Here is a 27633-nt window from a genome sequence, read left to right on the forward strand (position 1 = left end):
GTGAGGATGACAATGGAGGATGGAGCAATTGCATCATAAGGCCAAACTAACTTAAAATACCTGGCAGAGGAATTATGATGCAATTCGCGTGATCACATGTCTAGTTGTTTGCCGAAGTAGGTGTGGCTTTATGACACATTTTGCACCATGTCTTACATGTACAATCTCTCCAGGAGAATTGCCTGATCTCTCAGGACTCCAGGAACACTCCGCCTTATTTAAGCTGGGTACACACTACACTATTTTCGTCCAATAATCGGCTCAAACAGCCGACATACGACCGCTCGTTCAAAAGTCGGGTCAGTGTGTGCAGTGACACGACGGTCGAAAGTCTGCCCAAATGGACTATTGTCGCCTCATTTGGTTGGTCGTATCGTTTAATATTTTCATTCCAACCTCGTTTCCGCTGTGTAGTGTGTATAAACTTCCGACCGATCCACAACAGTGAGTACGAAATTACAGTCATTGCTCACGACAACATGGCTGTAAAAAGTCGCTAAAGGGATGTCCGCTCTTCCCTTTATCGTCCTAAATAAGGCTAGTGTGTATGCAGTCCATGGGCCGAGCGATCGGAACATCGATCGCATGTAAAATCGCTTGGCATAAAAAGTTGGTCGAAATTTCTGTAGTGTGTACCCAGCTTAAGGAGACTCCAGGAGGGTAGGCAATTCTGCACTAACTGCATCTATAAACACATTTACTATTAGTAATAGCTTTTCAAAGTGAAGTACATCCAAAATAGCCTAATGATACATACGAAAGCCAGTGTACTAGAGATTGGTGCAAAATTTGTGATTTCACAAACTGTGGAATGCTCTGTCACACTTAGGATTACGAACATGTCGCCTTTCAAGCTTTTTTTCTTGTGGCAGCATACTTTTAAATATTGTGGGATGTGGCTTTTGTGATGACAGGGGAGGAAATATTCCAATTCCTTTTACTGTTTAACAACATAGCAGTGTAAAAGCAAAGTATGAGGCTTGTGCACATGAGCTACTTTCTATTGACTCCCCTTTGTCCTATTTTTTCACAGAACAGAGAAGAGATATACGCTCACAATGATCATCGGTTTTGTGCACATGGGTACCCTTCAGAAGTGAACGATAGAACAGAGTCTGGGCAATAGAGCATGTTTTACTTTGCAGTACCCCTGCTCCTTCATCTATCATTTATTTCTGTATGCACTGTATCCACATCTCTACATACAGATATCATCCTTTTTTCTGTCAAAAAATAGAAAGCAGGAGAGATTAATAGAAAAATGTACGCACATAGCCTAAAAGGTGCACCTGCATGCTTCACTAATTAAATGTACACTTTTGGATTAATTTGTCCTTTAATCTTTTGAAATATTCCAGAACTAATATAATTAAAGGTTTAATTTAAATAAATAAACACCCTTTAATTGAGTTATAAATATTGGCATATATATGGCAATATTGTTTGTGGCGTCTCTGTCTTTTTTGAAACATTAACAGATGTCAGCTTGTGTAGCATGGTAAATGTTCACACCATGCATCATCATCATCAACATTTATTTATATAGCGCCAGCAAATTCCGTAGCGCTTTACAATTGGCAATAAACATTAATAAGACAATACTGGGTAATACATACAGACAGAGAGGTAAGAGAACCCTGCTCGAAAGCTTACAATCTATAGGACAATGGCAGTTAGAAACACAAGGGCATGTGCTACATCATATTGCACAATGGACCAGCCAGACTGCAAAGGTAAAAGTACTGAGTGGGCTGTGTGTGTTGCAATGTTGGTCAGAAGGTTGTTGTATTGCGTTAGCAGTGTAGAGGATGGTAATAGGGTAATAGGGTAATCTAGGGAAATTAAGATGACGGTTGAGGAATATCATAACCTTCATCATCATCATCATTTATTTATTTAGCGCCACTAATTACGCAGCGCTGTACAGAGAACTCATTCACATCAGTCCCTGCCCCATTGGGCTTACAGTCTAAATTCCCTAACATACAGACACGGACAGGCAAACACACACACACACACACACAGACAGAGACAGAGACTAGGGTCAGTTTTTGTTTGCAGCTAATTAATTAACCTATCAGTTTGTTTTTGGAGTGTGGGAGGAAACCGGAGCACCCGGAGGAAACCCACGCAAACATGGGGAGAACATACAAACTCCTCACAGATAAGGCCATGGTCGGGAATTGAACTCATGACCCCAGTGCTGTAAGGCAAATGTGCTAACCACTACGCCACCGTGCTGCCCATAACCCATAACCTTGTCTGAAGAGGTGGGTTTTCAGCGAACGCTTGAAGGTTTGAAGACTATAGGAAAGTCTTACTGTGCGTGGGAGGGAATTCCACAAAGTGGGTGCAGCCCGGAAAAAATCCTGTAACCGAGAATGGGAGGATGTGATGAGAGTGGAGGAGAGACGTAGATCTTGTGCAGAACGGAGGTGTCGAGTAGGGAGATATTTCGAGACAAGTGAGGAAATGTATGTCGGTGCAATTTTGTTGATGGCCTTGTATGTTAGTAGAAGAATTTTATATTGGATTCGTTGAAATACAGGCAGCCAATGTAGAGACTGACAGAGTGGCTCAGCAGAGGAATAACGGTGTGTAAGGAAAATCAATCTAGCCGCTGCGTGCAAAATAGATTGTAGGGGTTCAAGTCTGACTTTGGGAAGACCAGTAAGGGGGAATTGCAATAGTCGATGCGGGAGATGATGAGTGCATGAATTAATGTTTTTGCGGTGTCTTGTGTCAGATATGTGCGTATTCTGGAAATGTTCTTTAGGTGTATGTAACATGATTTAGATATAGAGTTGATGTGGGGAATAAACGACAGTTGTGAATCAAGGATTACACCTAGGCAACGAGCTTGCGGGGTGGGATTTATGGTCATGTTATCATCAATTGTCAATTGTCAATTGTCTTTTCGCCACAGAAAGTTATCATCTCATTACAATGATTTCAATATTTTTTGGTTAAAATGGTTAAATACTGACATTTGGAGGAGAACAGAACACACCCCCTGAAAGCATGATCCAAATAATGCAGTGTTTGGCAAGAAAATAAAAGTAGGCATTGTTAAAGGAAAACGTTTTATGCGTATGTAGATCAGGGCCGGATTGGGACTAAAAATCAGCCCTGGCATTTAAAGCACATAGGACCAGCTCTGTTCCAGATTAATAATAATTACAGTACATTTTGCAAAGCTCATTGTTATATGGTGTCCCGTGAGATATTAATGTATTACGTGCAGCTTGACGCTCTATTTGCAGCATAGGGTGCACCAGTATCAGATAATGGTATGCACAGGACTGGCAAGAGAAATTTGGGGCTGGGGTACAGTGAAATTTTCCCCTTCCCCACCCCAACAGGTGCACAGGAAGAGAGATGTATACCGACGCGCAGCGTCGTCGGTGAAGGGGTGTAGTCGCATAATGTTGGGGGATTGGTCAATATGTGGCGTGGGATAACAAATTGAGGGAGACTCAATTGCTGGTGATGTGATACATGGGTATCGCGCAGCCCACATTGCTGGCAATTACGGTAGAAATCTCTGCTTATTTTTCCTTGAGAGGAAAAATGAACAGTGATTTCTGTTAAATTTCAGCCGCAAAGTGTCTCACGGATGTTCACTTTGCAGCTAATTGAATTTCCCCATTATGTATTAAAATGGTGTTGCTCTCACCTACCAGTTATTGCAGCTTTCACGACCTGGTACTGGATTCTTGCATAGATCCTGGAATGTTGGGACCTGTTGGAAAATGTATATATGGAAAACCGAGCAATAGGTGAACATCGTACATGACACAGATCACACAGTATAAAATACATACATTATAATAAAATATTACATTTATCACCAGCTACATAACGCTACCCCTCAGACACATCACGCCACATCCTGCATTACACTACCCCTTGCCACATCACCCATCACACCACAATACCCCCCAGACAAATCACACCATGCCACCCCGCAGACAAATCAGGCTACCACCCAGTCACATTATCATGCCACCCCCAAGGCACATTATTATGCCACACAAGACATATTATGACCCCCTGAGACACATTATGACACCCCCCCAGCCTGCTGTACTTACCTATGCAGCTGACATCAGAGTAAAAAAGAACGCCTTGCAGAGTGAGCAGGTAAGCTCTTAGTCTCGTGAGATTTGGAGCTCCAGGCCTGCTCTGCAGGCTGCTGGACAGTATATGATGACATACGCTGTCACCGCACACTGTCCGTGGACAGCTTCCCCCAGAGTTGGATTAAGGCTTTGGGGGGCCTGGGGCACTTAAGACAGGGGGCACTATGGTCTAAAATTAAGAGCATAGTATCATAATTTACAAAAGAGAGAGTTACTAACTAATACGCAATGTAAAAATTTTTTACCATTCAGTCGCTTATCAAAAATTATTAAACTCAGAATTTTGAGGTTCAGGTTCAGTTAGGTGGCATCAATATTATTATTTATTATCGTAGATTTCTAAGGCACCACAGTGCTCAGCAGAGCCATACAGTAGGGAAAATAGTACGTTCATAAAACAGGGACATACTAGGTAGACTGTGCCTTGAGCAGCTAGTGTGTTTTACAGAACTGGCAGAGCCCCAGAAACAAAAATATACATGTAGCAACCTGGGTGGTAGTGCAGCTCTAAAACCAACATTTTAAGAATATCACTAACCCTAACTTACATACAACCCTGACGGATTATACAGATCATATACAGCTTTAAATACCGGAAGACCAATAACTTCATAATAATCAATATCAATAACTAGTTTATTCTGACTTATAAAGTAAAGCAAAATAGATACAACTGTATATTTCAATATCTCACTATATCAGTTAAGTTCAGTGCTAAATAACGATTATAAAAATGAGCTAATAAGTTAATTCTATTCCTTAGTGTTTGCTTATCGCATCCAAGACTTCTCCCGTGCTGCCCCCCTCCACTGGAACCAGCTCCCCCGCTCCATCAGAACTTCACCCAACTTGTCCAGCTTCAAACGGGCCTTAAAAACCCACCTCTTCCTTATAGCCTTCCAGTCCCCCACTTAACTGCCCTCCTTCCTGTCTCCCACCTACCTCCCTCCTCGTCGCTCTCCTCTCCCCTCCCTCCGTCTTTGCCTCCGCTCTCCCCCTTTCCTCCTCGTACCCTTGCGCCTCTGTCCGTCCTACCCTCCCCTTAGATTGTACGCTTCTTCAAGCAGGGCCTCCTCTCCTCCTGTTCTCCACCACCTTAACTCTGCTCTCCAGCTCCTTGTCTCTTCCGTGAGGCCCTTCTACCCCTCTAGCTACCCCGCTGGGGCTCTCGCCTGTCATCTAGCTGTACTTTGAGCTTCCGAGTTACTGTGCTTTTTATTAACTGTTCCGTGATGTCTCACCCTGTACTGTATTTCTGTCTGTCCCTGTACGGTGCTACGGATACCTAGTGGCGCCCTATAAATAAATAATAATAATAATAATATATATAAAAAGAATGCCATTTCCAGATGGTTTTTGTGCAGTATATTACAGTCCTCCTTTTTTAAGTTACCTTACCTGTTGTATGCTCCAGGCTTCCTGCTTCAGACACTGCAGGCGGTCCTCAGCAGCATATAGTTCCACCCTGCCATTTACTTGGCACTGGAACGCCGGCTCCTTCACTTTTTAAAATGGTTGCCCAGTTCCTGGACCGTGCCCCCTGCAACTCTCTCCCCCCCCCCCCCCCTACTCGGGGGTGCGCCACCTGCTGGACAACAAAGAAGTTTGTCCCAGCCCATTTAGCCATCGGCTCTTATGGCATTTGCCAGAAGTGCCAGATGGCCAGTCCGGCCCTGACACTATACATAAGCTCAGAACGGCACCTCTTGTCCTGCTTCTAAGCATTGAATAATGTGTTGATTACGAGACGGCATGATGTACATGTCCCTACCCAAAGTCATAGGGTGCAGGACATTTCCTTTATTTATTTAACTTTTTTATTGGGATAGTTAACTTTTCAGATTACCGGGAAATTTGTATGCCTTTCTTTGTAAATGCAAAAACAGGTTAATATGGTTAATAGCACTAACCTCTGTGCAGATTTGTTGTAATAAAGCACTTTCAATCATGCACTCTAAAACTAGTATTTATAAATGAACTTTGCTTTGTTCATGTGCATGAGTTAGTGTAGTGAACAACTGGGAAATCATATGACTTGGCCTGCTGCCTTTCTGTACCACTAGTCACAGTCCATAAGTGCAAGCAAACCATCTTTTCTGGTTCTCAAGAACTGTAGTTTAAATGTGTTGGATACAACACTGTGATACAGGCCAACTGGCCTAATATCACAGTATGTCGCCGCAATACAACTAACATACCAGATAATCAGCCTAGAAAAACGATAGTTTTAATAAATGCAATCAGAAGATGATCACTGAGCCTGTGTGTGCGGTCATTTTTATCTGGATTAACAGACCCCAGTTGCCTAAGCTTGGCCGCCTCTTACTGCAATATGCAAGACCATCACAAGAACAATGTGGTGAAACCAGCCTGGTGATATCATCCTAACCAGCCTGTCCCTTTTGTTCCCCAGCCCAACAGAGTACAAATGCAGTGTCTAATTACATGTGGAAAAGGGGGCATTGTAGCTCATTTTAAATATGTATATTGCGTATTATATATTGATGATGTGGCAGTGAGGTTGTTATTCATTGTCCTTAAAGTGAAGCCAGGGATTTTATGGGTAGGGATCAGGTTGCAAGATACAGGGAGAGGCTAATTAGTGTCAATTGTTCTCACAAGACTAGGCCACACATGCCAACTAGCAAGGAAGTTTCTGTGCACGTACAGCTCATCTCCACTCCCCTCTTCAACCCCCCTAGTCCAGCACTGACCAATGTTTAACAAGGAGAGGCCCAGGCGTTTGCCCAGAGAGGGGAAAGCTCTGTGGAAATTTGACCTAGATATAAGGAGCCACTTCAGGGGGGGGGAGGGAATGTTCATTCTGTGATTTGAATCCTGGAAAGTGCAAGGTCTGGTTTTGAGTTGTCATTCTCTACCAGCGTCTACATATGCAGCTGTAAGAGATCCATGGGTCGTCAAGTCTGGACAGCCATGTGACTAACTCCTTAAGCTGGGGGGATAAGGGACAGATGATGTGGTAACCTGCCTGGCATTTATTTACTGTGTGTACATAATACTCTAGTGTTGTTTTTATTACAATAAATGTACTGTTGTACTTTTGTAACTGCATTTACCCGAGAGACTAACAAGAACCTTAGAAGGTACTGGGTAGGCTTCCCTGGGTTAGAAAGGCACCCGTGGGTGGCCAGCCAGAGTGAAGTGGGTAGAATTGGGCCAGAAAACCTGGTATCTTCGCATTTTTGGTGGCAGCAGTGGGATCACTCAGTCCCAGGTCCTCTCTGGGTAGAGCTGCAGGGGAACTGTATCATGATACATTCCAGGGCTCTGCAAAGCAGTTTGTCACTCACCGGACTGTGAGTGCTACTTCTAAGGTAGCTAGGAACCGTGTCCGTCCATTATAATGAGGTACTGCGCATGTGCAGTCCCTTTTAACCTTCAGTTCTGTTCCTTTAACTTAATTGGCTGATCAGGCAACACTCCCTATATTAAGCACCTGTGGTCAATACCACGTGCCCTGATCTTGGAGTCTCATTCCTCATGAGTCTCTGAAGGTGTTCCAGTGCCTGCTCGTGTGTTCAGCTGATGCTGATTCCTGTTTGCCGTTTGTGGTTTCCAGACCACTTCTATTCCTCGTGTTCCTAGTGTCTTCAGCAGCTGATTCCTATCCGCTGCCTCCGTATATTTACAGTTACAGATTACTGCAAACTCTCCTGTGTATCATCGTGACTCCAGCAGCTGATTCCTATCCGCTGCCTCCGTGTATCTACAGTTTCAGATTCCTGCAAACTCTCCTGTGTTTCATCGTGACTCCAGTAGCTGATTCCTATCCGCTGTCTCCGCGTATCTACAGTTACAGATTCCTGCAAACTCTCCTGTGTTTCATTGTGACTCCAGCAGCTGATTCCTATCCGCTGTCTCCGTATATCTACAGTTACAGATTACTTCAAACTCTCCTGTGTTACATCGCTACTGTTCCAGCTGATTCCTGTTAACTACTTCAGCGTGTCTACAGAGTCCTGCTCGTCTCAGCGCTCCAGTCTGCATTCTACCTGCCGTCAGCTGACCCGCTGCCTACTGCTTCTACAGTGTGTCCATTTGTGTCAACTTGCCTGTTAGCATCGAGTCTACGCTCCTCGGCTTCCAGCTCTGCTACATCGCTTCAACTCTCCCGTGGTCTCCTGCTGTTCAATTCGATATTTGTCGTCCTTGCTGGCCTACCTACAGTGCGCTGCACCTATCTGCCGCTTCCATTCTGCAAGGACTTCTCATCTCGTCTGTTCCCTGCCGCTCAGGTATCCCTGCAGCTATCTCTAACAGCCTGCTCATCTGAACCACGGTATGCATACTTCTCATTGACTGTGCTGGTGTATTGCATATCCATCTGGACTGAGTTGTTCTCCTCCGCAGTTTCCATCCTCTGAGACTATTGCTATTATTGACTGTGTTTCCTTTTGCTGGACTATTCTAGTGACTTTGTTTATCTGTGCAGTGCTGTTCAATCATTATTATTGTTGTGTGCAGTTCAACGTGGGATCAAGTTCAGTGTACCCGTGTAGACTCTGCATTGCATTTATCTCCTCGTGTCCTTCCTCACATATATATTCAGTGGTACAACTTGCTAGAGGCAAACCACTGATTCATGTTTCCCTGTGTCACCAGTTGCATATATCCTCTCACATAAGCAGTGGTACAACTTGCTACACGCAAACCACTGACTTCCCCGTTACCTTCACCTGGATTCTATTCCTTCACTACAGACAGCAGTACAACTTGCTATACGCAGACCGCTGACTTCCACCTCCTTATTACTCCTGGACATTCTTCTCACTATAGCAGTGGTACAACTTGCCGTGCGCAGACCACTGACTACCCTCACGTGTCCTTGTCCATCCAGATCCTCGTGTTCAGTTACCTATTGTTTACCAGTGCTGCTAGTCATAGACTTTCTGAGCATTCTCTAACCATCTGCTGTTTCCAGTTCCATTATCACCCTGCCATCAGAGTATCATATACCAACTCAACTGCTCTGATAAGACCATCAGCGGGTGATACTGGGTAAAGACTCCTAGTGCCCGTGACAGTAAGATCAGGCCATGACAGACCCAGATTCGGAACCCACAGCTAAAGAGATGCTGCAGCATCTGGTCACCCGTGTGGAACAACAGGATGTTCGTCAACAACTATTACTACAATGTTACCAGACGTTAGTCTCCCAAAGAACGTCTGGGCAGAATATTACAGCTTCTGTTGATGCTCCTGTGCTTTCCTCCATTTCCCCAGTGCCATCCCAGGTGTCTACGGCTTCCACGCTTCACCTGCCAACTCCGTCAAAGTATGATGGAGATCCCAAAACATGTAGAGGTTTCCTCAACCAATGCTCAGTACATTTTGAGCTCCAACCTCAAAACTTTTCGACTCATCGTTCCAGAGTGGCCTATCTCATCTCGTTATTCTCCGGACAAGCTCTCTCATGGGCTTCCCCTCTGTGGGAGAGAAATGATTCGTTGTTACAGGATAGTGCCAAATTTATTTCCATGTTTCGTAATGTATTCGATGAACCAGGTTGTGTTATTTCCGCTGCCTCCAGCATTCTTCATTTACGACAGGGTTCTCGTACAGTAGGACAGTACGTCATTCAATTTAGGATCTTAGCCTCTGAGCTTCAGTGGAACACTGAAGCGTTAATTGCCGCCTTCTGGCAGGGGCTCTCGGACAAAATTAAAGATGCACTGACTACTCAAGAACTCCCTACGTCTTTAGAAGATTTGATTTCTCTTTGTCATCATGTGGATCTCAGATTTCGTGAGAGGGAATCTGAGAGAACTACTTCAGCTAAAACATCTCTTCGTCCCACTTCTCAAATTCGTCCTGCTTCACCTCCGGTAATACCGATGGAGATTGGACGTTCCAAACTAACCTCTGCAGAGAGGAATCGAAGAATTAAGAATAGACTTTGTATCTATTGTGCTGATGCCACACATATGCTCCAGTCATGCCCCAAAAAATCAGGAAATGCCAGGCCCTAACTAGTTCTGGAGAGGTGAAGTTAGGGTCCCTGGAGTCCTCTCCATCTTCTACGAAATCAAAAATCTGTGCATTTGACGTTACCATTTCATTTGCTACTAAGTCTTTTAAATCCCAAGCTCTGATTGATTCAGGAGCTGCGGGAAATTTCATTTCTGAATCCCTTGTAAATCAATGGTCCCTACAAGTGATTACCCTGAAGACTCCTATTACGGTGACTGCTATCGATGGATCACGTATTATCAACGGTCTCATCACCCAAAGTACGTCTTCAGTGACCCTTCAGATTGGTGTCCTACACCGAGAAGAAATTTTGTTTTTAATCCTTCCTGTTATTACAAGTCCGATTGTTTTAGGCCTTCCATGGCTTCAATGTCATTCTCCCCAGATTGACTGGCGCACTCCTCAAGTTACGTCTTGGGGACCTGAATGTCACCAACATTGTCTTTCTCGTGTTGTTCCTCGTAGAATACAGCAAACCTCCATTTCACCTTCCTCACCGGGACTTCCTCCTCAGTATGCTTCATTTGCCGACGTCTTTGATAAAGCTCAGTCTGAACGTCTTCCCCCTCATCGTTCATGGGATTGTCCGATTGACCTGTTACCTGGCAAGACTCCACCTAGGGGTCGTGTTTATCCACTTTCATTACCTGAGACTCAGGCTACTGCTGAATACATCCAAGAGAATCTCCAGCGAGGATTTATTCGACCTTCTACTTCTCCCGCTGGAGCTGGGTTCTTTTTCGTGAAGAAGAAAGATGGATCATTACCCCCCTGCATAGATTTTCGTGGACTTAATGCTATCACTATCAAAAATCGGTATCCCATTCCTCTGATTACTGAGTTGTTTGATCGGATCAAGGGAGCCCAGATTTTTACTAAGTTGGATCTTCGTGGTGCCTACAACTTGATTAGAATCAGGTCCGGTGAGGAATGGAAAACAGCTTTTAACACCAGAGATGGGCATTATGAATACTTAGTAATGCCCTTCGGGTTATGTAATGCCCCTGCTGTTTTCCAGGGCTTCATTAATGAGATCTTTCGGGACTTGTTATATGTATGTGTCGTAGTATATCTGGACGACATACTCATCTTTTCCCAAGACCTGCCTTCACATCACCAACAAGTGGCCGAAGTTCTTTCCAGACTCCGGAAAAATTCATTATTCTGTAAATTAGAAAAATGTTCATTTGAGTTGCCCCAGATTCCATTTTTGGGTTATATTGTTTCCGGAGTTGGTCTACAAATGGATCCAGAAAAGGTGAATGCTGTGTTACTTTGGCCTCAGCCAACTATTCTTCGTGCCATTCAGCGTTTTTTAGGCTTCGCCAACTACTATAGACGCTTCATTCAAGACTTCTCTTCAATTGCATCTCCCATTGTGGCTCTAACTCGCAAAGGGGCCAATACTAAGCAATGGTCATCTGAGGCTCTCCAAGCCTTTCAATTTCTTAAAGAGTCCTTCTCCTCTGCTCCCATCCTTCGACAGCCTGATGTGACGCTTCCCTTCTTCCTAGAAGTAGACGCCTCTAATGTTGGTTTAGGAGCCATTCTCTCCCAGAAATCGGAGCAACAAAATTCCATCCTTGTGCCTTTTACTCTCGGGGTCTTCTGCCTGTGGAGAATAATTACACCATCTGGGACAAGGAGTTGCTGGCTATTAAAGTAGCATTGGAGGAGTGGAGATATTTGTTAGAGGGAGCTCGTCATCCGGTGACAATTTTTACGGATCATAAAAATTTGTCATACCTACAGTCTGCTCAATGTTTAAATCCTCGTCAGGCAAGATGGTCTCTTTTCTTTTCCCGTTTTGATCTAATCATAACCTTCAAACCAGCTGCAAAGAATAAAAAAGCAGACGCTCTAGCTCGAGCCTTTGTGGCGTCCTCAGACGTTGAAGAGAGTCCTAACCACTTTATATTAGACCCCAAATGTGTTTCTCTGGCTGCTTCTTCCACTAAAGTGCTACCATTTGGGAAGACCCTCGTGCCTCCTGCTCTTAGAAAAAAAATCCTTTCATGGTTTCACTCTTCTCGTTTCTCTGGACACGCTGGTGAACGCAAGACCTTTGAAATCCTCTCTCGAAGTTATTGGTGGCCTTCTATGAGGAGAGATGTCAAAGAGTTTATCGCGGCATGCGATTTATGCTCCCAGTTCAAGACCCCCCGCAGAACTCCAGCGGGGTTGCTTCAGCCACTACCCATTCTATCTAAGCCTTGGACCCATATTAGTATGGACTTTGTTACTGAGCTTCCTCCTAGTAAGAATTGCAACACCATTTGGGTAGTGGTGGATAGATTTTCGAAGATGGCGCATTTCGTTCCCTTGTCTGGTTTACCTTCTTCTTCTACCCTGGCTGAACATTTCATTAGAGAAATTTTCCGTATCCATGGATGTCCGTCCGAGATCGTGTCAGATAGAGGAGTACAATTCGTTTCCAGATTCTGGCGGGCCCTTTGCAAGACCTTGGGCATACGATTAGCACTCTCATCTTCCTACCATCCCCAATCGAACGGACAAACTGAAAGAGTCAACCAAGATCTTGAGACTTTCTTAAGGATGTTCTCGTCAGCCAATCAAGACAACTGGGTAGAATTACTTCCTTGGGCTGAATTCGCTCATAACAACATGTACCATGAGTCATCATCTAAAACTCCATTCTTTGTGGTTTACGGTCACCATCCGTCTTTCCCGGAATTTCCTGCCCTCCCGCCCACCCAAGTTCCTGCTGTTGAGACTTTGTGTCAAACCTTCAAAAATATTTGGGTTTAGGTAAAAACCTGTTTAAAGAAGACATCTGCCCGATATAAGTCTTTTGCGGACAAAAAGAGACGGGCTATTCCACCATTGAAAGTCGGAGACCGGGTGTGGCTATCTACTAAGAATATTCGTTTGAAGGTTCCATCCATGAAATTTGCTCCCCGTTTTATTGGTTCATATAGGATCATTCAAGTTATAAATCCAGTTTGCTTCAAACTTTTACTTCCCAAGAGTCTTCGTATTTCCAACGCCTTCCATGTTTCCTTGCTCAAACCTCTTATCATCAACCGTTTCTTGGTCCCTCCTTCAGCACCTCGGCCACTTCAAGTTCATCAGGAGGAAGACTTTGAGATTACTCAGGTTTTGGATGCTAAAATTTCGCGAGGAGTTCTTCGTTTCCTCGTGCATTGGAAAGGCTTTGGTCCTGAGGAGCGTTCATGGATCAAAGCTGACGATCTCAACGCTCCAGCCCTCTTGAAAAAGTTCTATACCAAATTTCCGGACAAACCCGGTTCCAGGTGTTCTGTGCCCACCTTTAAAAGGGGGGGTACTGTCACTCACCGGACTGTGAGTGCTACTTCTAAGGTAGCTAGGAACCGTGTCCGTCCATTATAATGAGGTACTGCGCATGTGCAGTCCCTTTTAACTTTCAGTTCTGTTCCTTTAACTTAATTGGCAACACTCCCTATATTAAGCACCTGTGGTCAATACCACGTGCCCTGATCTTGGAGTCTCATTCCTCATGAGTCTCTGAAGGTGTTCCAGTGCCTGCTCGTGTGTTCAGCTGATGCTGATTCCTGTTTGCCGTTTGTGGTTTCCAGACCACTTCTATTCCCCGTGTTCCTAGTGTCTTCAGCAGCTGATTCCTATCCGCTGCCTCCGTATATCTACAGTTACAGATTACTGCAAACTCTCCTGTGTTTCATCGTGACTCCAGCAGCTGATTCCTATCCGCTGCCTCCGTGTATCTACAGTTACAGATTCCTGCAAACTCTCCTGTGTTTCATCGCTACTGTTCCAGCTGATTCCTGTTAACTACTTCAGCGTGTCTACAGAGTCCTGCTCGTCTCAGCGCTCCAGTCTGCATTCTACCTGCCGTCAGCTGACCCGCTGCCTACTGCTTCTACAGTGTGTCCATTTGTGTCAACTTGCCTGTTAGCATCGAGTCTACGCTCCTCGGCTTCCAGCTCTGCTACATCGCTTCAACTCTCCCGTGGTCTCCTGCTGTTCAATTCGATATACTACTGCTTCCTGAGTATTTGTCGTCCTTGCTGGCCTACCTACAGTGCGCTGCACCTATCTGCCGCTTCCATTCTGCAAGGACTTCTCATCTCGTCTGTTCCCTGCCGCTCAGGTATCGCTGCAGCTATCTCTAACAGCCTGCTCATCTGAACCACGGTATGCATACTTCTCATTGACTGTGCTGGTGTATTGCATATCCATCTGGACTGAGTTGTTCTCCTCCGGAGTTTCCATCCTCTGAGACTATTGCTATTATTGACTGTGTTTCCTTTTGCTGGACTATTCTAGTGACTTTGTTTATCTGTGCAGTGCTGTTCATTCATTATTATTATTGTGTGCAGTTCAACGTGGGATCAAGTTCAGTGTACCCGTGTAGACACTGCATTGCATTTATCTCCTCGTGTCCTTCCTCACATATATATTCAGTGGTACAACTTGCTAGAGGCAAACCACTGATTCCTGTTTCCCTGTGTCACCAGTTGCATATATCCTCTCACATAAGCAGTGGTACAACTTGCTACACGCAAACCACTGACTTCCCCGTTACCTTCACCTGGATTCCATTCCTTCACTACAGACAGCGGTACAACTTGCTATACGCAGACCGCTGACTTCCACCTCCTTATTACTCCTGGACATTCTTCTCACTATAGCAGTGGTACAACTTGCCGTGCGCAGACCACTGACTACCCTCACGTGTCCTTGTCCATCCAGATCCTCGTGTTCAGTTACCTATTGTTTACCAGTGCTGCTAGTCATAGACTTTCTGAGCATTCTCTAACCATCTGCTGTTTCCAGTTCCATTATCACCCTGCCATCAGAGTATCATATACCAACTCAACTGCTCTGATAAGACCATCAGCGTGTGATACTGGGTAAAGACTCCTAGTGCCCGTGACACAGTTAGCACTATAAACCAGTTACAACATTATCTTAAACTTACTCCTAAAGGCTTTAAGGAAGAAAGTCTCACGAAATGCGTTGCGGGCTTTAGGTGAGGAAAGATGCCACCTAAGTGCCAATTTTATAAGCGGAGGTGCACCCCGCCAGTGGAGAACAGAAGATGGGACCATGTCTCAAAGAGGGGAAATCACAGTGAGGTGATCCCTGGAAGTTAAATGGGTGTGACCTCCAGGAAGAAGAGAGCAGATCACAGCGCAGTGTTGAAAAAGTTCCCAAAGGAAACGATAAAGCACTCTAGAGCAAGCAGGAGAAACGTTTACTGGGATGAAGGACTGTGGCAGTGTCTGCAGGATGGGGATATGGATGTGTTGCACCACCCCACCACAATGCAGCACATTTTGGATTATTGGGATGAGCAGTGCCCAAAGATTATAATGTGGAAAGGAGGCAGTCTACAGGAGAAATTGGAGAACCTGTTGGATGTGTTTCTAATGTTGAAAGAGGGAGCAAGTGCCTGGAATTTTCAGGGTGACCCAGAATAGGATGATTTTACAAATGAAGTTGGTAGTACTATGCAGAATCTGGCCAAGGGAATAACCAGTTACAACAATAATCAGCAGTACAAACGAGACGAAAATGGACTGTTACAGCACAGGGACATGCCAGATTCTATAGATCCACTAGAGACGCATGGAGGAGTTGATAGTGAAATGCCGGATCCAGGGTGTACCTTATCTGTACTGCACGCACAAGGATATCCTCAAACGTCTTTTAAAAGATCAGGAGAATCCCATCAATGCTAGTTTCTATAGGAAATGGATGGTCACTTTAGGTCCCAACATACCTCTCTGGGAACAAATGCAACGTCTGCAACAGAGTTTTGAAAAAGCAGAGGACAAGGTGTGGCGACAAGGACTTACTGACACTGAAATGTGCCAGGATCAGTGTTATCGAATGAATACTGAAAAATATCAATTACAATATCTTTTGTCACATTCTAAAAAAAGGGCTGCTCAGTTTGTTAATCAGGGGGATGGGTACCTTTATCCAATTGAAAGAAATCTGACACTGCATACCCAGACAGGAACACACCGATGGTGTGTTCCCCGGCAGGCTCTTGACAGCGATTGCTTGTAATACACACTTGAAAGGATTCCGATTAATGAAAATCATCATCATTTATTTATATAGCGCCACTGATTCCGCAGCGCTGTACAGAGAACTCACTCACATCAGTCCCTGCCCCACTGGAGCTCACAGTCTAAATTCCCTAACATACACACACAGACTAGGGTCAATTTTGTTGGCAGAGCAGCCAATTAACCTACCAGTATGTTTTTGGAGTGTGGGAGGAAACTGGAGCACCCGGAGGAAACCCACGCAAAAACGGGGAGAATATACAAACTCCTCACAGATAAGGCCATGGTTGGGAATTGAACTCATGACCCCAGTGCTGTAAGGCTGAAGTGCTAACCACTCAGCCAACGTGCTGTTCAAAATGATGGCTGCCTACAATGACGTCTTTTTCAACAGCGACTGTATTAATGTTGCTGCTAAGGTCTTAATTTAAGAAGGCGGCAGCTCTACAATGTGCTTTACAAAGGCTTGTACTATGTGGCTTGCCAGGAACCACCTCATTTTGAAAAGGGAGAAGATGACCATCCAGGACTGTCAAAGGCTGATCCACAGCCTGCTAAGGGACTATAACATCATTGATTGTTGTCTCCCTCTTCTCCTTCTCCCCCCCATGTGTGTTTTTTCAATAAAGCTTTGGGCTTGTGTCTCCCCCTCCCTTACACCACTCCAACCCATTTCCCCATCACTGTTTGAAGTTTTGAAATGTCCTGCATTAATTTATGCAGCCTTCCCTATATTTGTGTCTGTCCTCAACAAAGCTTCGGGCTTGTGATCTCCCCACCTATATCCCTCTCACCTACCGTCCCTTCACAACCACTGCTTCTTTGAAGCGGTCATGATATTTAAGTTTTGCATGGTTAGTGCAGTACTTGATATATAGTGTAGAATGTCATAGCTTGTATCTTATGTCTTGTGTTGTACTAAAAAGTATGAATGATTATGTTTCATGGTGTATTGTGCTTTCAGCTGCACTGCAAAGCAGTACACTTCATCATCATCATCATTTATTTATATAGCGCCAGCAGATTCCATACCGCTTTACGCTTGAATATAATGCATTGTATGTTTTTTGTACCTTTATACAAAATAAAGATACTTTATCAATCAAAAAACAGGCCCCAGTTGATGCTGGGAAAAGACTAGTTTGGTATGAGCATTCATCCAATTTGTCCTAGCAACAGGATCCAGCATGTTTGCCAGTTATAATTAACTGGATCATAATTAACAGTTTAGTAAAAGCTAATAGGAGTAATGCTTTTGCTCTTCACTATGACAAAAAAAATCATAAAATAAAGGACATCCAGGTAGTAGACCCATCATATCAAGTAACAGAAAATGTTATTACTGATATTGACAAATATTATCTATTTTTAGCCTTGAATAGTTTGTTTGTTTGTTGTTAGACAACAGGTGCTGTTCTTTTCATTACATGATATGGACTTGTCCCCTGAACTAGGCTATATTCTAAATCAAATTTATCATTTTGTAATAGAAGGGACATCACATCCTGGGTAGAGTGCTTTCAATGTGGCAAAAACATGTGTGTTGGAGTCTGCAGTATACCTAAAAAACAATACTTAAGTTAGTGTAGTAAGGTATTAAATTGTGAAATATTACGAATACTAGTTAGTTGAGTCAGCTGAGTAAAATACAAACTATCTAAAAAGGTGTGTATAGCTGGGAAGCAGGGGCGCCGAGAGGAGTATTAGGGGTTGGGAGGTAGCTGATAGCTGCTCTCAGTCCCCGGACAGTGTGTGAGAGCCTTCAGAGCAAATTAAGAAGCTCTAAATCTCTCGAGATTAGGTAACATTCACAGGCTATTTCTAGTAGTTTTGACCACACCCAAACACTATGTTGACCACACCCATGTTGACCACATGTTGACCACACCCAAACACTATGTTGGCGCACCCCCTTTAGCGGAGGCACACAACCCTTTCCTACTCATCTATGGAATGGGGCCCCAATTGCTTCTTGATGGCCCTGCTGTGTAGTGAGTGTATGCAGTACATTTACTCTGTATGAATCAATACTCATGGTATACCTGGCTAGATATCCTGAGTTAAATGTAGTAAGTGATAAATGAATACCAATTATACCTATTATATTATTGAGGAGACTCAATGTGGTGAAAAAACATTGGACATTGCATTGAGCGAATTGAATACAATTAAAAATTACACCAAACATTGAACAAATCAATTCTGATCTGTCACGGTCGTCTGTATTTCTTGATCCGATTCGGGACCCTTGGGACTAGCTGGAGAAGAACTGAAACAGAACCTAGCAGCCTGGATGATCTTCCTGCTCATGTTCTTGCTGAATGTAGAATATAGCAGGGGAATAAGCAGTCTGGAAATGCTGACGGGAACAGAGTACTTGTTAATGCTGACAGGAACAGAGCACTTGGTAATGCTGACAGGAACAGAGCACTTGGTAATGCTGACAGGAACAGAGCACTTGGAAATGCTGACAGGAACACTGGAGCCAAGAACTATCCTCTGGAGAGAAGTGTGTAGTTCTAGCAATGAACAGATCACAGCAGCAGGTTTAAATAGGGTGTCACAAACAATTATTGGCTGTACAGTTCATGTGATCACAGCTACAGAATCTGGTTGGTCTGGAAAGATCACCTGACTGCATCCAAGATGGCTGCGCCCATGCAGCAGAACAAACAGTATGTGTTTGTTTACAAACAGAGGTGTAGAGGACGGGAATGCTTCAGACGACCATAAGGGACCCAGGTAGCCGTTATATGACAGCGGCGGATGAGGTAAGTGCGGCTAAGATCCCGATGTGTGACATGATCTACACAGACTATAATTTTAAAATATATTTGTAAACATTATATACATTAATATATAGAGCTTTCTGTTCTTGACATACAAGACAAGATTAAAAGTTTTTCCTACATATTTCAAAGCATTAAATACTTACAGATTTAACATTTATTATATTGAAAGACAAGTTATTACTAATTTGACTCATAACACTCATTTTATAAATCAGCTCTGCTGATAATGACATGTGGTTGAGATTCAGAACTAAACAGATTATAGATATAAATTCTCTGACTTACCTTAAATGGACAAATAATCAGACACCACAGATATTTTAGGCATGGTTACATTTTTATCATCATCTGCTGTTAGGCTGGGTACACACTACAGGCTTTTCACCCAATTATCGGGCCAATCACACAATAAATCACTGTTGGGGCCGATACTGTTGGGGCCGATATCGCATTAGTGTGTACGCTCCAACGATAAACGATTATCGTTCCAAAGCACATCGTATTGATTTTAGTTTATAAAGTGACTAAAAGTCTTGTTCAACGATGGAACAATGTTGTTCAATTCTACAGTGTATGCACTCACGACCAGATCTCTATGGAGATTACAGAGTCACAATATTTTCAGCCAATGGTTATTACAGATGAAGAGAACAGATCTGAATGTAAATCATGTAAAATGTGTATAGTGTGTATACATAAATCGACATGCTGATTTCAGTCATTGGTAAAATCGCTAATGATATCACATATTTTCTCTAGTGTGTACCAAGCCTAAGTGAGGGGCTATGATAATTCAGAGTTGCCTGATATTCACTTAATTTTTCAATTACTTGAGTTATGTCAAAAATTTAATTACTTCAAATTTGCTGCATTATTTTTTTTGCAATGCTTTGGAGTAGTAATTGGCTCTCCTGTAGCACCTTCCATCACAAATCTCTTTCTGACCAAGTTTAAAGAGCTATACATTGATTCACACTTTTCAAGGTAGTTGTCATGTTACATTAGCTATATCAATGATTTGGTTTATCAGATATATCCTACTACACAAAAAAGGGCTGTATTTAACTTCATGATTCGTGCAGTAAGTTTATCGTTATTCACTATGAGCCCTTTAAACTCTTTGTTTGTTAATATCCTGTCTTGTGTTATTACTGCATTGTTTACAAATTATAAAGCAGTATGCTAGTGCTATAAATAAATGTTAATAAAGAAAATAAAATGATAAAAGATGTTTAATTTAACCAATGGATCTCACCAAACGTGAAGTCAAAAGTACCAGATAAATCTAATCAAATTCTTCTTTACAGCATGTTTTGTACTACCAAAACTTTTATGCAATGTGTCTCATTTTAACCGTAGATAAAACTTACCCCTGGGGTTTAAAAACAAGTTTAGATGTGCCACAGACCAGGACTGAACTTCTATAGTATACTGTGCAAGAATGACACTCAAAGTTATTAAACTCATTATATTTCATACAGCCTGGTTGTATCTGCACATGAGTGAATGCTAATGCTATAGGTGCTAATCTAACTGTGTGCAGCTCTACAGTGGTCTACTTACTGGTGAAAATGTTCATCACCCATGTTCAGCCATTAAGATTTGACATAGATTAAGCTGCATATTGTATATGTTACCTATTTTATCCTTTATATTATCCTTTATATAAAAGGAACACAAGTTCTTTCTTTCATGTCTAACCTCAAGACAGATATCCCAAATTATTTTGCTAAAGTGAAGAGTGATTCTCCTATTACAAGACTTTTGTGTAGAATAAACACTCTCTGTCCCCATTTCTTAATGATTAATCTTCACCGGTTGCATTCCTGTAGTAAATATTTTGGCCAGGCTCTACTGCAAACGTTGTTGGATTCATTGATTATAGATTTTAGTTGCTTTGGCTGATTAGATTAATAATTCTTGTATCCTTTCATTTCTGCATATTAATTATTCCTAACTTGTACTTCTGTTTTTGTCACCAAGTGCCAGACTTGTGTTTTTAATATTTGTTTCTTTCCCCCTGTGAGTCCCTTGTGCTTGCTATAGGCTCTTGATGTGTAGCTGCTTATGGATCACCGAGTTAGCATGATTTATTACGTGACGTCTCTGGTTTACCATATATGTATACATTGATTTTTCCCTGTGAGATGTACATTTGACTTTTGGACTTTATTGATTGGGACTTGGAAGCTGGTGTTTCCAGCTTTTCTAAGCAGTCTGGAGATCCCTTACTACTTTTGTGTATCAAATACTGTACTGGCATCCTGGTAGTAGCATATACACCATAGACCCAGGGTGTACAGTGCACACAGGTCAATGAGTCACAGAGGACCAGCACTGGCTCCTTGATTTATGGGCATGCTCTGTACCAACAGTTGTTCTGGCATTGGGAAGCGAGTCCTATGTACCTGGTCTGTACTCCTGGCCTTATCAGGAACGACCTTGGCCTGTAGGGGCTCAGACAGCTCAGACTGCCACCATTTTGTAATGTGGGGGTTTATTTACGTAATGTGGCTGCTGGTGGGAGCTAATTATGTAATGTGAAAGCTATTCATGTAATGTATGAGGAGGGCTATTCATTTTTGGGGTATTTCTTATTAAATGTGTGAGCTATTAATGTAATGTGGAGGCTAGCAATATATTGCTAATAATACAATGTGAGGGTCTATTATAAATGTGGAGGTTAATAAATTAGTGACAGGGCTAGTTGGGTAAAAAGGTGAGTGATTTTGTAAATGTGGGTACTGATAGGAACTGATATTTTAACTTTTTTTTTTATTATTTTTTTTAACAAATGATTCTAAGATTACATTGTGTGAAAATAAGAAATGAAGATCTAAATGGACATTTGGTTAATGATGATAGTTTTACATATCAGTTGATTGGTCAAGCTACAATGAGAAATGGCTTAACCAATCAGAGCATTCCAACATCCTGTATTCAACATGCCCAATCTCAGAATTCTCGAGGAGCTGTAAACTGTAGAAAGACTAACAGATTCAGAAATAGGAAAACATTTTTAATGCTGCATAAATATATATAAAATAATGCTCTCACATATGTGACTTGTATTTTTGTGATAAACTAGCCTTCATCACATATTCAGGTTCTAATCACATGCATTTATATTTTTCTTGTTTTTTGGTTGTTGTTTTTTTTTTTTTACCTATCTTGACTCTTCCTCTTTCAGGACCTTCCCCCATTACCAGGATATTTGCTGGTTTCTGCAAAACATAAAATTTACTTAATTAAAATTCTTATAGCCCTTTTTGTAACCTAAATTACAAAATGGAACGAAATATAATTATTGATTTTATTTTTAGAACATATTCAATAAACTGATTTAATTTGTTTGGTAACTAGAGTGAAATATGATTAAAAGGAAGTTTTGGATTAGCACAGATGACATATGAAAATTTTCTATAACTATCTCTTCATGAACAAATATAAATGTAACACTATTAAAACAAACTAAAACCCAAACATGTTATTCTTAGTTATTACAAACAAGTATTTTCAAACATTGCAATCCTTTGATGGATACTCACTATATCCCAATCTATCATAACCTAAAATCAAACAAAGATACACCAGATGTGTTATAAAGTCAACAGTACCAACAATATATAGAGAATGCTATTGTCCAAGATAGTCCAATCAAAGCTTCCCCTTAATCAAATAGTACAACCCTAATTACAGCTACTCTGTTTAAATAGATACAAGTTGAATATGTTGCAGTATTAAAATAGAGGAATAGGCGCTAGGAGAAAACATCAAAGCCACAAAGATCAAATGCAAGAAGGTTTTGGATCAGTTAAATCATAAAATATGATTTTATAGATCATAAAAATCACTAACTTGAAAAAGCTTAATTAGAGAATAAGATTTATTCTCCTGTTTTTTGTCACTGTGTGTGGAGAAAATAAAGAAAGAAAGTCAGAGAATTGTCTAAGGAGGTCAGGCAGAAGATTGTCCATGCTTGGTTCCAATCTCAAAGCTACAAATCAATCTCCAGAGACTATTTTCTTCCTAATGCTATTAGGAAGAAAATTAAGGCCCACGACACTGTAGCCAACCTGCCTGGTTTTGGTCAAAAGAGAAAACTACCAAAAATTGCAACAATTGTTGGATTGGTGGAGAAAGCAGCTTGACCAACCACCAAAGCAGACACCAAGTACAACAGTTTCACCTTGCACCAATGAAAGGGGATTATATGGTAGAAGGCTAATGAGGGACCCATTGCAAGATAGAGACATAAGTAAACCAACTGGTGTTAGTCAAAGCACAACTGAACAAGCCAAATTTCTTTCTGGTAGAAAGTTCTGTGGACTAGCTTTTTGGTAAGGCAAGTCATACTAGTGTACGTAAAGAAAAATTAGGCTTTCAATGAAACATGAAGAATGTTCAGTAAAGTTTTAGGCTTGCTGTGCTGCATTCTACATTGGGTTCCTTGAACGTGTGCATGGCATCATGAAGTCTAGAGATTATCAAGCCATATTAAAGAGCAAAGTTGAACCAGGTGTCAGAAAGCTGGATCTCCGTTTAATGCCATAGGTCTTCCAGCCGGGCAATGACCCAAAACACACTGCAAAAAGCACATAAAAATGGTTCAAGATAAGATGCTGGACTGTTCTGAAGTAGCCATAAATGGGTCCAGATTTAAATTCCATAGAACACCTGTGGAGAGATCTGAAAACGATATGCAGGCGAAAACACCGATCAAATCTTGGGGAAATGGAGCAATTTGCACAAGAAGAGTGGACCAACTGTCAGTAGAGAGGTGCAGGAAGCTCATCCATGCCTGGAAGTTGTTGATTGCAATTATTTTGACCAAAGGCTGTGCTGCAAATTATTACGTAAAAGATGTCAATAATTTTTTTTTATTGCCATTTCTTTTCATTTTATGATAAACAATTGTGGACTCCAAATATTGTTGTTAATTTCAACTTATGTTTAAAGGAAATTGTGAGTGGTTTGAAAAAAATGCAAAGGTTCCAATATATTTGGTCCAATGTCATGTGGTGCTTGCTTTTATTTTATTATGTATCTCATCAATTAAACTCCAGCTTAATGATATTTATTTTAGGGCTTCACGATATTCTGCATTTTCATTATACACAAAATCTTTTCAACAACTAACACTTGAGCACAACTTAACTGCTTTTTACATTGTTTTTAACATTTTGCTGGGGTCTAAGAATCAGTAATATATTTGAATCATTCGACGATAAAAATAGGATATTTAATTTTTTTAATGCGAAAACGCTAGATATGCTCCACTAAAGGACGTACGTCTCATTCTGCATCAGGTCCTTGGTGTTAATTGTAGGTGTTGAAGGTGTAAATTTGAAATGGAACTGGGTCCCTCCATAAATAATTATCGATAAAGCATGAAAGTCAGTGGTCATTTGTGCATTATTGTAAAGTAATGGTGGGCTGCCAACCCTGCATGACGCACCTGAAAAACACCCCTGAAGTTTGGCCGTAAAGTGAATGAGCCTTATAATCTGGAAAAAGCAATGTGAAAACAAGGTAATTTAATATCACTTTAGGAAATTCAATATTGGTTTTGGAAGAGAGTAAGGCAATTTAATACATTCCATGAAAATTGTTTCTGATTTTACTTTATCTCAATGTAAAAATCACAATAGTGGCAGAGAATACGGACTCGTGATACTGCCTAAACTGCAAGAGCCTGAGTCACAAACAGAACAAAAGCAGATACACAAAGATCACGTGGATATGTTGCTATTATTACAAACATGTTGCATTGCAGCATCCCTGCAGAGAAATGTTTTATTTTTCTTGTAATTTAGTCTAAACCCCAGAAGAAAATCCTCCTGCTGTGAAGTAGAATAATGGAACACAACAGGATTTTCTTACTCTGCCCGTTAAGGAAATATTTACACTGAATGATTGCCTACATTCAGCTAGTTTATGCTGCTAATAGATCTATAGCTCTGTATACAAAAGAAAAAAGTGAGGCTTTTATGGGGGTTCTAGAACTACAGACCTGCAGCCTGGCTAGTAAAATCAACTATTAACCTGCTTCAGATCCACACTCCATTGGCTACACTTAGCTCCACTCTCAAGGCTTTGTTCCAGATATATTGCCAAGCTTATTGCAGTTCTAAGGTGTGTTGCTACAGTCAGCATCCAGCACATAACAAGCTCAGCTAATTGCCTGCAGATTTATGAGACAGAGACTGGATAGACTACTATCCTTAGATAGGCAACAAGAAAGTGACATGTGGAAAGAGTCCTTACATTCTCTAACACAATTCCAAGTCATGCTCCTATGTCTCTTTTTGCAGCATTTGAAGAAAGGACATAGCCTCAGTTGCTTACATAAAGGTGACAAACACCAAAGGATTATGTCACATAGGATTTAGGCAAATTAGCACTGCAACATGATCACACAATTCCAAGACTTAAACTGTTTTGAAAAGTGCATCAGAAATAGGGGAGACAATACTAACAGATGGACCTTAAATCTGAGGCAATGCTGTTAAATTCTACCCTCATACTAAGGTAGTGTGAGGCTATGAGGCTATATACATAGTCAAACTAGAAGATTCCACATATACATGTCAACTGACAAAATAAATGAATAAAAAAAATGGATGATCACGCCACTAACTCAGTTACTGCTGCTCTTTTTATTATATGGGTAACAGGACCATACTGACTGTGAATATTAAATCTGGTGCAAAGATCTGTCCAGAGTTACAAGCACTTTTATAAATCCATCCAAACCACATTAATACTTTTTAAAATGTGCCACAATCATACGAGTTATAGCACAACTGATCTGCATTGTGTGTAGTTACCAGGTCAAATTACCATTGTCCCAGGCGAAGAGATCAGCTGCATCAAACTAGGAGATATTTCTAAAGACATGTCTTCAATTATGAAGTTGAACCCTAGACATAATGAAAAACAACTTTCTGAGGATTAGCACTAAGGTCATCAGTTCACAGAAGGAGCTATCAGAGGAGCAAACTCTCGATCAAAAGATGCATTGCTGCTACAGGTGTATTATCTTAGCATAAAACCTCCTGTCATATATGTGGGACCATGGATGGTCGCTAAACATTGGACATAAGGTAGGCAGTAAAAAAACAAATTGCGCTCTGTACGAGAGTTGGTATAATTCATATTCAAGTCATCAAATTCATACACATAGCTTTATAAACACTACTGAGGTTGCTCTCTCTCGAAAGATGTGCATTCTGACTGTGGAACCAACTTTGTGGGAGCTTCCTGGGAGTTGAAGTTAAAGACAGAAGCTTTTGACAACAGCATTGTGGAGAAACACTTGCGCAAACAAGGATGTACATGGATATTAAACTCCCCCAACTTCACAAATAGGCAGAGTCTGAAGTCTGAGAATGTATGATTGAAACTGCCATTCCCAATTTAGACTCTTTACAATTAGATACTATAATTGATTCACCCATGAAGTACTAACTACTCTTTTGGCAGAAGTCTCTGCTATTATAAACTAGGCAACGAAATGCTTCTTTTACGTCACTGTTCAGATCTCATAGTTTTACTCTGGCTACCCTGACTATTTTTCTTCTTCATAGATTGGCTTAATTCGGATTTTGTGGTTTGACCCCGGCTCTGCTGACCATTCTTTGTCTTGTGCATTGGCCTCATTTGGATTGTCTGGTTTTGACCACTGCTACCATGACCACTCTTTACTAGTGTCTCCAACTACCTCGCTAGTGACTGGCTGTGAGGGCTGCAACCTGCACGTCCCACCCATGTAAGACCAGACCTCCTTGCGACGGTCCATGGTAAGCATCAGGAGCGTGTTAGAGTCTGCGCCACTTTGTCCAGTACCGTCAACCTACTAGCAGTTATATAGTCCATCTTTCATGTCGTTTGTGACACCAACACCATCTGGGGAGTTTCATGTCAAAGATAAACTTCAATGTAAACAGGTGCTGGACATTGAAAATACCTTGTGAAAACTTATGATAGTATATATCTCAATACTCTACAGAGTCATCATTAACAGTGGTCTGATCAACTAGAATTGCAAGAAAAAGAGCTTTTGCTCATCAAAGACAATTATGTTAAACATAATAAGTGGACAATGGGTCTGACTGTTTAAACTCTTTCTAGAAGAGATGTGAAAGGTATCATGCTCAAGGCTGTCAATGATGGGACTGACAACCATTAGGCTCTCACTAACATTGTGCTTCTCATTTCTCACAAAGACCATGGATAACCTACAATGTATAAATGTGAACCATATATGTTAATACATAATTAAATTGTGATACCTACAGATATTAAGCAACAAGTGTTCTGTATCCACAGTGTGTCTTGTAATATTTTCTTATGCTGCCGGGTAAATGTTTTCACTGAATGTCTATCTCTGCATTGAGTAAGTAAAGGCTGCTTATAGCTACTTATTGCTCTGTATATGTTAGCTACTGTCTTCGTTCAGCCTGTAGTGTTGCAATTTAGGTCAGAACTCCAGTATGTGTCACTATCTATAAGCCTCAATTATGACATTCTGCATTCTGAGTCTTCAAGCCCAGGAGCAACTATATATTGTGTTTTCTATTTGTGTTGGCCTCTCTTGCTCCAGTGATTTGTTCTGCAAAACCATGTATATTCTGTGTAAATCTTTGCCAGTAGTAGATTACTGGG

The 27633-nt window shown here is 41.6% G+C and overlaps 1 protein-coding gene across 2 annotated transcripts in view; it reads right to left on the minus strand.

Moving 5' to 3' along the window:
• The window catches only part of CDK19 (cyclin dependent kinase 19), a 206215-nt gene that overhangs the window by 77426 nt on the left and 101156 nt on the right, over positions 1–27633 (minus strand). For both annotated transcript variants that reach the window (XM_075202923.1, XM_075202924.1), the window contains one exon: positions 22133–22190. In XM_075202923.1, the coding sequence (XP_075059024.1) occupies positions 22133–22190 (58 nt within the window). The remainder of the gene's footprint in view (positions 1–22132; positions 22191–27633) is intronic.

Source organism: Mixophyes fleayi, chromosome 3 (assembly GCF_038048845.1).
Source record: "Mixophyes fleayi isolate aMixFle1 chromosome 3, aMixFle1.hap1, whole genome shotgun sequence".
Classification (NCBI taxonomy): domain Eukaryota; kingdom Metazoa; phylum Chordata; class Amphibia; order Anura; family Limnodynastidae; genus Mixophyes; species Mixophyes fleayi.